Here is a 10985-nt window from a genome sequence, read left to right as displayed (position 1 = left end):
CCCCGCCCCGCCCCGCCCTCTAGCCGACTTGAAAGGAAGCCGCGAAGCCTCGTGGGCCTGGCCTTCATCGGAAGTAAGGTCGAAAGCGTCTATGCGCCGGGTCTCGCGACGCCGGAAGTAGTGCTGGTCTTGCTCTGGGAGGAGGAGTAGAGGGGGTTCTCTCCGCTGTTCCTGTTTTGCTGCGGTCCTGGCGGCGCTTTGGGACCCCTCTTTCCTCCGTCCCTTCCCCTGATCCCAGATATGTCGGCGATTCCGGCAGAGGAGAGCGACCAGCTGCTGATCAGACCTCTGTAAGGAGCCTGGGGAGGGAGAAGCTAAGCGCTGCCAAGCCTAGGTGGGGAGGCCGCGAGGAAGGCCGCTGGGGCTCGAGAGGGTTGGGGGTGGGGGCTCCCCAGCCCACTTCTGGCTGTGGGACTTAACCGAGTTCGTGCTGCCTAAGGACTCAGACTTTTCCATGCTTTCTTTGCAATTCCCCACCCTCTATTAGCCAATTGAGCTCTTTCAACTCTGTTAAAAACCTAACTCAAAAGCCACTTGAGGAATCCTTGCCCTGACTCCCTTTTTCCCTCCTTCTGGTAGCAATGACCTTCCCCCTCAAACTTCACTTGGCATTTCATTTTGCATTGTTCTGGTGTGGCGCACTGTACATTATCGTTTTCATCTTTGGGCTCTCAGACCTCTTACTAGATTGACCTCTCAGAAGGCTCAACGAACCTCTACTCCCTTTCAGATAGGAGATATTTCAAATGTATGTGATTAATGAAGAATGAGTGAATGAGAGAAATGTTGGCCAAGGACTCTTTCCCCCTCCCCAAGTTTGCTGAACTTTAGTTTCCTTCTCTGTAAGGTCGACTTTATTATATATGTTATACATTATATATATTATAACCCGTCTTACAGGGTTGATTGGGGCGGGGGGGGGGGTCTTTTGTTTTTGAGAAAGTTTCTTTTAGGCATTAAGGAGTACTTCACATTATGTCAGGAGACTGTAATTTGAACACAGACAAGTAAACACAAGGACATTATTTGTTGTCTGTTATTTGTTAGGCGTAGCGCTAAACTGTCTCCATAGGGAAGGTACAGTATAATTAGGAGAGAGAATATATATATATATATATATTCATGTGTATATATGAACACATAACTTTAATGCACATAAATGTGGTATATGTGAAGGAAATGTCCAGACAGGGTACTGTGAGAAATTGGAGGAGAGTGAGAACTCATCCAGTTGGAAGTAGAAAAGCAGAAAAGAAAGTAAGACAGAGATAGAGTGCTAGAACTTGTCAGGAAGACCCGAGTTCAAATATAGCCTCAGACATGGAATTACTAACTGTGTGACCCAGGGCATTTCCCTTAACCTCTTCTGCCTTTTCCCCTTCTATAAAGTGTGGATAATAATAGCATCATATACCTCACAGTGAGAATAAAATAAGGTAACATTTGTAAAGTGCTTTGCAAACTTTACTGGGCTACCTAAATTTGGCCTTGACTAAAGGGAGACATTTCAGGCAAGTATTGATGGGATCCCATGCCAGATGGGGAAGGAAAACTTAAAGAAGGATGAGGCTAGGGTGAGAACAGGGAATGATGAAGGGAACCAAGAAGCTGGAAAAGTAGGAGCCCAGATTTGATGGGAGGGAGGTATTATACTTTTACCCAGTAGGCTTTGGAGACATAACTTTGAATTTTTTGAGTAGAAAAGCATAATCAGATTTGTCCAGGTAGCATTGTGGAAGATGATTTATACACAGAAATTTTTAAATAGGATGATGATGTTGGAATAGGAGAGACAATTGGTCAGAACTATTGTGGCAGCAGACTTGGTAGGGCTTGGCAATATTAAATGCTCAGACTGAGAGGGAATATTGAAAAATAAATATTTTGAAGTTGGGTAACAGTATAGTGTTGCCACGAAAAAAAATAGGAAAGTTGGTAAAGGTGTCAAAGAATTGAAGATCTTGGAAATGTAAACTTGAAACTCTGGGCAGGGGGTGAAAAAATAGATTCTGCCTGGAGGTAATTATGGAAGCAGTGGAGTTGTAGAGAGTGTAGAGCCTTAATTATGTTTGTGATATGGATCTCATGGGTAGTATACTAAAGCCTTGAAACTCCCTAGGATAATGTTCTTAACTACATAACATTTGTAGAAAATAAAGATTACTAAGAAAACCAATTATATTGAAATAAATTCTTCAAATTATTTTTAAAACCAGCTTCAAAAATGCCCATTGAAGACCCCCTATAGAAACTTGAAAACTAAGAGCACAACTGTAGGAAATACTGAAGTTCTTCCAAGAAATAAGAGTTTAAAGACCTAGAAAAAAGATTAGAAAAGAGTAGTTCATAAGAAGAACCATAAAGTACAGTGTCATGGAAGCCAAGGAAGAAGATCTCATTAATTCTGCAGGCAATTATTAAGAGTTTATCGGTGGAGGGCCACTAGACTTTGAAATGAGATCCCTGGGCAAGTCACTTAACTAAATGTCTATCAGATACTACTTTGTTAACTTAGAAAAAAACACAGAACTATTAAATAGCCAGAAATCTTTAATTAGGAGAGGTTGTTTATAATGGACACAGAAGGAAAGATCCAGCCAAGGTCTGGGTGGTCTGAAAAAGGACTTTGACACCATGGGAGAACTTACTAGAACAAAAAGGGTATTTAACATCTGATTGAGTCTGCTAGCTCCACCTAAGTCACAAAGTAAGAAGTGATGGAGGCCAAGGAGAAAACCAAGAGTACTGTAGGAAGGAGAATACACTTTCATTTGGGTGATGAACTTACTTGAGAAAGTAGAATTTAATAAGTAGAAATGAGAAGCAAAGGTGGGAACTGACATGTTAAATTTGAGGGACAGCTAGTTTAGTTTGACTGGAACATGGAGTGTAAAGGAGAATGATGTGTGATATAAGGCTAGAAAAGGAGATTGGAAGCAATTTGCAGAGGATGTAAACTAACCCAATACAGTTGTATGTAATTAGCCAATGAGAATTCAAATAGGTTGGGGTAGTCAATAAACATTTATTAAGCACTTCCTCTATGTCAGCCACAGTACTAAGCACAGGGGCTGCAAAGAAAGGCAAAAATTCCCTATGCTGAAGGAGCTCACAGTTTAAGGGGTAAAGCAACATGCAAACAACTATGTACAAATAAGATTTTGTAGTTCATCATATCCCACTCGTCCTGACTATATTTGGGGTTTTCATGGCAAAGATACTGGAGTGATTTTCCATTTCCTTCTCCAGCTCATTTCATAGAGAAGGAAATTGAGGCGAACAGGTTAAGTGACTTGCCTTGGGTTACACAGCTAAGAAGTGTCTGGGATTAGATTTGAACTCAGGTCTTCCTGATTCCAAGCCCTGTGCTCTTTATCCATTGTACCCTCTAGCCCCCCAACAAACAAAATATACTGGATACATTGGAAATAAAAGAAGCAAGGCAGTAGAATTAAGAAGAATGGGGAAGGGCTTCTTACAGAAGGTGAGAGATTTTAACTGGTATTTGAAGGAACACAGGAAACAGAGATGAAGAGGGGAGAGTATTTTTTTCCATGCATAAGGGAAGACATATTTTGGATTGAGAATTCATTGGGTTGTTGAAAAAAGTTCTAGAGGAGTTGATTGACAACTAGTGGTTAGCAAGAATATGGCCAGGGTAAAATATGCAGCATGTCTAGGACTAGCTAGATGTCATGGACCAAATAAGTTTGCACTAACCAATCAGGATAGCAAGAATTGTACAGTAGAGGTTCCAAAATGGAATGAGCTAGATAGAACCTGTTAACTTCTGAAAAACACAGAACTACTAATGTCAGAAACTACTAATGCAGAAACACCAAATCTTTAATCAATATTTTTATAATGCCAGAGTTTACTATAAACACAAATAAAATTGATTAAATAACAAAAGTACTATTATACAATAATTGCTGCCTCGGGAAACTATACCTGTCATACAGAGTGTGCTAGAAATGCAAGAGCAATTTTTGTGTTATACACAAATTAAATGCTATAGAAGTTGAGAAAAAAATAAGTCACAATGGAGGCAGAGGGACTTGAGTAGGACTAAATGATGAGTGAAATTTAGTTTCACACAAAGCAACTGAGAGTTTAAAAGTATGACTGATATATTTAACAAAAGTAGATAACTTTTGAGACAGATATTAAAAAAAGGGGAAATTTTAATGTGTCGGGGGAAAGAAAGACATTTTGGTCATCTTTTAAGTTTGTAAATTCTAGTTACTATCTTATAAGCTTATGAATTTTATTTCTAAAATACTGAAATATTCTTAGATTTACATATATTGTTATCTCTTTAGCTTAAAAAAACAATCTGTAATTTGGTGACAAAAATTACTCTGTTAAGATTTTCATTCAGAAGCTTAAACTTAACATTTGCTCAAATTTAACATTTGCTCGTTAGCTCTCTAACTTAACCTCTTCAGAAATTTAAACACATAGATTCAAACTCACATATACTTACTCCCTGAACTGTTTCTCTCTGGAAATTTGGTCCCTTTTCTGGTAATTTTGTAAGTTTTGTTTCCATAAGAATTGTTAAGGAGTACTTCTCAGGGAGAACTCCTAAGAATGTGTATTTTGCTTTTAAAGGGGGTGAAGTGGGGCAGTTAGCACAATGGAGCTCCAGACCTGTAGTCTGGAGGACTTGGTTCAAATTAGACCTCAAATACTTTCTACTTGTGTGGCCCTGGGGAAAAGAAAACATACATTGATTTATTAGTATTGATTTGTGTTATCACTAAAGTGTCTTAATATATTTACATAGATCTTTGTTTGTTTATTTTTACAGTGGAGCTGGACAAGAAGTAGGAAGATCATGTATTATTCTAGAGTTCAAAGGAAGAAAAATAATGGTAATCACTATATATTTATACACATATATAGATAGTATAAATCTGTTACTATATAAAACAATTTTTTTTTTGTAGAGACATGCTCTTTGGAACATGTTACTCATAAATACAAGAAATTGTGTTTATCTAAATCCTCCAACCAGTTGTCTCCTTAGAATAAATTCTAAAAACATTGTTCTGCTCCTTTACATTAGAATTATGTGCAGGACTCTATAGACAATTGGTAGAATCAGGCATTTAAAAACAAATGGTGTGACAATTATTCTTTCCTCTCCAAACAGGAGACTACAAAGATAGTGACTATCCTAAATTCATGAAACAAAGCCTTAGCCTTTGTTTTGCCTCATCTTAAAGAGAAACATGATGGGCTTGCCTATTATTTTTAATACCTTTAATCATATTTTACTAAGGGTAAATCCTCAGTCCCAAAAGAGAAGAAATTCATGATGGATGTCTAATGTCCCATGGAGAAAGTTTTTATCAAATTATTTCCAAACTCTTTGGAAGAGTTAATTTATTGCCTTATTAATGAGGCAGTGGAAAAGAGTAGTTCAGGTTCTACCTTTAACATATCCTCTGTGACTATAGACAAGTCACAACTTCCAGTGCTTACTGAGTATTTATCTTCTCATTCTGTTGTCATAAGTGACTTATAGATAGCTTTATGAAATTAGTGATATTAAATACATAAGTAGAGTTGTTGCTCATGAGAGATTGGTGAGAAATGAGAAAAAGAAAAACTTTAAGAGATGTTTTCAATAGAAATATTTGTACTATAAGTTGTACAAAGATGTTTTTATTACTTTTTTCCCCCATTTTTTTCACAGTTGGATTGTGGTATTCATCCTGGCTTAGAAGGAATGGATGCTCTCCCTTATATTGATTTGATAGATCCTGCTGAAATTGATCTCCTCTTAATTAGTCAGTAAGTTTTATCTTAAATGAAGATAATAATTTTTTTCAAGAATGTTTTTTCTAATGATTATTGTTCAGATTTTTAAAATAATTTTTATTTCACTAGTGTAATGTTATACTAATGTGATATGCACCAAAATGTAAATGGGAACTGGTATATCTTAGTGATTTATTTATACTTTTATTTCTTACTGTCTTACAAAAATGTTCTATTTCATCTTATCTTTCATCAGATCAACTTTTCTGAACTGGCAAAAATAGATCATTGTATTACATCATAATGAGTTACCAGGGAATTCATGTCACCTTTTTGATTAAACATTGAGAGATCAGCAATCTTGCTAGCTTTGGACTTTATCCTTTCCCTGCTCAAAAATCTTCAGTGCATCTTTACTGTCTCTAAAATAAAATATGCACTCCTTAATCTGATACTTCAAGCTCTTGGAAATCTGGCTTCAGCCTACCTTTCTAAATTTTTTTTTAATGTGACTAGTTTATGATATTTTCTTAAATATTTCTTCTGTTTTCCACACTTGATTCTTTGGTTGTCTTAATTTTACCTTAGATCTTTAATTAAAACTCTAAAATATAGTACTACTCTATATTGCTGAGAATTTTTAAAGTAAAAATTAAGGACATGATTGGGTTACTTGTGTAAAGTGGTAGAAGAGACAGAATGATGCTGTGTATGATATAAAAAGAACATATCGTGTTAATTAATATTTATCCTATTTCATGATTTTGTTGTAAATGGCCTGTATGATCCAACTATTCCTTGAGGTGAATGACTTATAATTCTTTGGCACCTTAGAGAAAGAAATAGTGACCTGGCATTTCATTGTTTAAAACCTGGATTCATTTGTAACACTTTAGGTATTATCATAATGGGGGGGGGGGGTTGTATTAATATGGAAATTTTTGTACATATATATCTTCCACTTCATGACTTTCCTTATCATGGTTTCAGTATGTTGCAAGTTGGCCTGAGAAATCAAATGGGAATTTGTGGGGGAGTTTTGTGGAAGCTGCAGTTAACACAGAAGAAATTTAGAATCTTAGAAATACATGAAATATGTATATAGTATTGTATAATAGCAACATCTTTAATACCATAAATATTCCCAATTTTTTAAAAAGTTAAAATAAGTAAAAAGTTAAAGTTCTTTTGAATATGAAATTCAGCAGACACACGAAGACTAGAAATATTGACATTGGCCTTTATATAGCCTATGACCAAATACTTAACCCAGATTTTATAATAAGGTACTGTATACACCCCATAAAAGGAAAAAAAAACATACTTTTCCAGAATGCAAGGGCACTATGCCCCTAGCCCTTGAGATGTGGAAGGGAGACATACTTAGTTTCCTTGAACAAACCAAACACAAGAACAAGGGCTTTAAAACCAAAAATTATCTTACATGGCTTTGAAGTTCTATAAAATTATGTCGACTTCCCTAGTTGTAGATTGCTATAAGTAACATATTTTAGCAAAAGTATGTAATTTAACCAGCTTTCTCTATAGGAACTCAGTTACTTTATGTTACTGTGAAACATTTTAGGATCATCATGCTATTACTACAGACACTATACAGAAGTATTTTTAGTGCTTGGTTTCCAAGAGCTCAGGGCCTGCCTTGCTTGTGGCTTCAGGGGTTCCCAGCCAGGTGTGATGGCAAAGGGGTAAAGGGGTAAATGAGTAAATGAGCAATGGAAGATGACTATGTGTGTCTGCCTGGGGCCGGTCTTTGCATGGAACTGCTTCCACCAGGCCCCCCTTTTTTTTATACTCCAATGGATACAGATTCAACATATATGCTCAAATGCAGTTAATTGCATAAGTGATACATTAACTTTTAACAAATTGTCTGATTAACACTCTGTGAAGATATCAACAAACATTGTAGCCAAATTGACAGATCAGAGGGGTAATAGAAACACAGTACAGTTTTAATATTAACTAATCATTTTTCAGAATTTAATTGGGGAGTTGCCAAGATGAATTTTGGTTGGTAAATCGAGTCACTGAGGCATGATGTACTAAGGCATAGTGTACAAGCCTCTCCCTATGATGATTCATGTATTGGCTTAGGAGAATTTGTTTCTGTGCCTGGGAGTAGGGGATTTCTGAGCACAGGTTTTGTTTGAAGTTATATGCCTAAGCAAAAATTAACCCATGATCATCTTTTAGGTTTGGTTTTGTGAGTATGATCTTTTGGGTGATATTCTAGGGGAATAATGTGCAAGTATTTGCTCTTATATTATTTTTCCTGAAGCTGGGGAGAGAACAATAATCGGAGCTATTCTAGTAATAAGGGATGTTAATGAGAGAAGTCATACAGAGAGAGGCTGAGTGGGTGTCTCCATCCTGCCAAGGGGCCACTTTGTGGCCTCCACGTGTGACCATGTCAAGAAATCATGGTTTAACAGCTCCCAGCACTTAGTTATTGAATTTCTATAACCCTGTTTTGTTTTGTTTTTTAAATTCAGAATGGAAAGGCTTGTTTCGTTTCAAAATTCATTTTCATTTTTCATGTGGATTTTCAGTTTTCAATGCAAATACTTACATATCAATCAGGTATTAAGTGCCTGCAGTATACTAAGCATTATGCTAAACACTGAAGATATAAGACAAAAATGAAATAGTCCCTGATAATCAGCGTGTGTGTTATATGTGTATGTATATATGCATGTGTGTACAGACACGCATATAAAGATACACACAAAATACAAGATAACATGCAAGCCCAAGTAAGAGTTTTAAGTTTGTTTTTAGACATTATAGAGAACCCCCGAAAATTATTAAGTAGGGATGGTTATATGATCGTACCTGCATTTTAAGAAATTCATTTAGTCTTTGTGGTGGCAAAAAAAAATGGAAAATGAGGGGATGCCCTTCAATTGGGGAGTGGCTAAACAAATTGTGGTATATGTTGGTGATGGAATACTATTGTGCTCAAAGGAATAATAAAGTGGAGGAATTCCATGGGAATTGGAGGGGAAAAATTCATTTAGTAAATTTGGCTATGTGGAAAATGGGTTAACATGGGTAGAGACTTGAGGCAGAGAGCCATGGTAAGAGGCAATTGAATTTGTAATCTAAGAGATGATATAATCTAGTTAAAAGATGATAAGCACCTGAACTGGGGTGATGACCATGTGAGTAGAGAGAAGAGGATATAGCTATTAAATGTGATAGAGAACGATTTTACAACTGATTGGATCAATTGGATGCAGGAGAGCTAAGGAATCAGATCTCTGAAGTTGTGTGTGTGGGAGGCAAAAAGGATGGTGGTGTCCTTGGCAGAAAATGAGGACAATTAAGGATTGAGATAATGAATTCTGTATTAGACATGTTGAGTTTGTAGTACCTATGGGATGGCTTGAAATGTCCAATAGGCAATTGGTGGTACAAAGTTTGAGTTCAAGAGAGGGAGATTTGGGATGAATAAATAGCTCTGGTGTAAGTGCTGCCTTCAGTTCCTACACAATTTACTTGTCGGTGGTGACCTGAGAAGGAGAATGGAGACTAAAGGAAAATGGGTGAATAGAAAATAGAGAGGGAGAAACACAGAATAAAGACTCAGAGACAAGTTAAAACACGTGGGGTGCAGTGAGCTCTGGTAATACTTCTCATGAGCAAGAGAGCAATAGGAGTAATGAGAAGTATGAGAGGCAACAGCGTTGAGAGAAACAAGAGGGCATGAGGAGCAAGAGAAGCTAGAGCGACAAGAGGATCAAGAGCAGCAAGAGAGGGAGGCTTACACATGTCCCTGAACTTTTATTGGAGATTTTAGGAATGTGGGGTGGGAGGTGATTAGTGAATACTTAACATGGCATAGGTTTTAACATTGGTTGAATTGACAATGAAATCAAAGAGGAGGAGATTAATCCAACATGGGCCTTGGAAAGAACGTGGTCTGACAAGGCATGAGCTAGGATACTGTGGCCGGTACTGCCCCGCTCAGGAATTCTCTTGCCCTTTGGACTGTAGATTCGTCCATACAATGATCAATAAGTAACACGACCATGAGTCTGGTAAATGAATACATAAGATACAATATCAATACATCAATCATACTTCCAAGATGCTAACATGCCTGGTATGCTGCATCTGTGAATCATCTGTATAGAGATGATAATTGAACCCATTGGAGCTAATGAGATAAGCAAATTAGGTAATTAGTATTTTAAAACTATACAGTCTAAAACTCATTTTTTCTCTACTTGATTCACACTTGCCATTCAGAAGTGTTAAAATAATTCCTACCACCTGCCAAACTAAGATGCATTTTTCCTTCTCTTTGTTCACACACCTCTTCTTTCCTCAAGGATACCAGTAAATCAGTGGTTCTCAAATGATGCACCACAAGTTTCACTAGGCAACCTGTGGCATTTTGGATTTTGTTATTGTACATAAAAGAAAAGCTATGATTAATATTGTTTAACATAAATTTTACCAACCCAGAAAATATATAAGTATAATATTCACCTAGGAAACAAATTTGACTATTATGTACATTTACTACCCTCAAAGACTTAGAAGTCACAAAGAATTAAACAGAAAACTCTGATCTTATTAAAGAGACACTTGGCATGCACACCTCTTCCAACTGTGTTGTCTCTAGCTTAAAATTCTTCATAGCAAAGATAAACCATCCATGAGAAGAAGTTTGAGAATCATTGCAGAGTAGATAAATAGTGCCTGTTTAATATGCCAGATTGTCATATGTTTGGATCCTATTATGGAAATTTTTTTTATCCTAAATATATTTTAAATTAACTACACTGAGTAATATTGCAAGTATATCAATTGTATTTCTTGTATCTTAAGTTTCCATTTAGATCATTGTGGTGCCTTACCTTGGTTTCTTCAGAAGACAAGTTTCAAAGGAAGAACATTTATGACTCATGCAACAAAAGCTATTTACAGATGGCTTCTTTCTGATTATGTCAAAGTTAGGTGAGTTGCTACAAAACTTTATGAAGATAAATTCTTTCATATAATGCCGGAGATTGTTCAAGTTTTCTTGTTATATTCACAATATTGGTTTTACAATATTGGTTCTCATATTGGCCATGTTGCCCACCTAAATGTGGCTTGCACAAGACCAAAGTATAGGTTGTAATCAGGGTAATAGGTCAGTATTTACTGAAGCATTGTTCTTTTAAAGGAACCCTTGCAGCCAGGGG

The 10985-nt window shown here is 36.6% G+C and overlaps 1 protein-coding gene across 6 annotated transcripts in view; it reads left to right on the top strand.

Annotated features, from left to right (window-relative positions):
* The first annotated feature begins 26 nt into the window (after positions 1-26).
* Positions 27-10985, top strand: part of CPSF3 (cleavage and polyadenylation specific factor 3) — a 60679-nt gene continuing 49720 nt past the window's right edge. Inside the window, exons 1-4 of one of the 6 annotated variants that reach the window (XM_001371960.4) lie at positions 27-290; positions 4814-4877; positions 5705-5802; positions 10627-10755. In XM_001371960.4, coding sequence (XP_001371997.1) covers positions 241-290; positions 4814-4877; positions 5705-5802; positions 10627-10755 — 341 coding nt within the window. In that variant the 5' untranslated portion in view covers positions 27-240. Of the gene's footprint in view, positions 335-4813; positions 4878-5704; positions 5803-10626; positions 10756-10985 lie in introns of those variants that run through there. The other 5 variants (XM_007476163.3, XM_007476164.3, XR_008915502.1 and 2 more) reach the window with 5 other exon arrangements.

Source organism: Monodelphis domestica, chromosome 1, assembly GCF_027887165.1.
Source record: "Monodelphis domestica isolate mMonDom1 chromosome 1, mMonDom1.pri, whole genome shotgun sequence".
Taxonomy (NCBI): Eukaryota; Metazoa; Chordata; class Mammalia; order Didelphimorphia; family Didelphidae; genus Monodelphis; species Monodelphis domestica.
The sequence above is the reverse complement of the archived record's forward strand: the minus strand, read 5'-3'. Positions and strand labels throughout refer to the sequence as shown.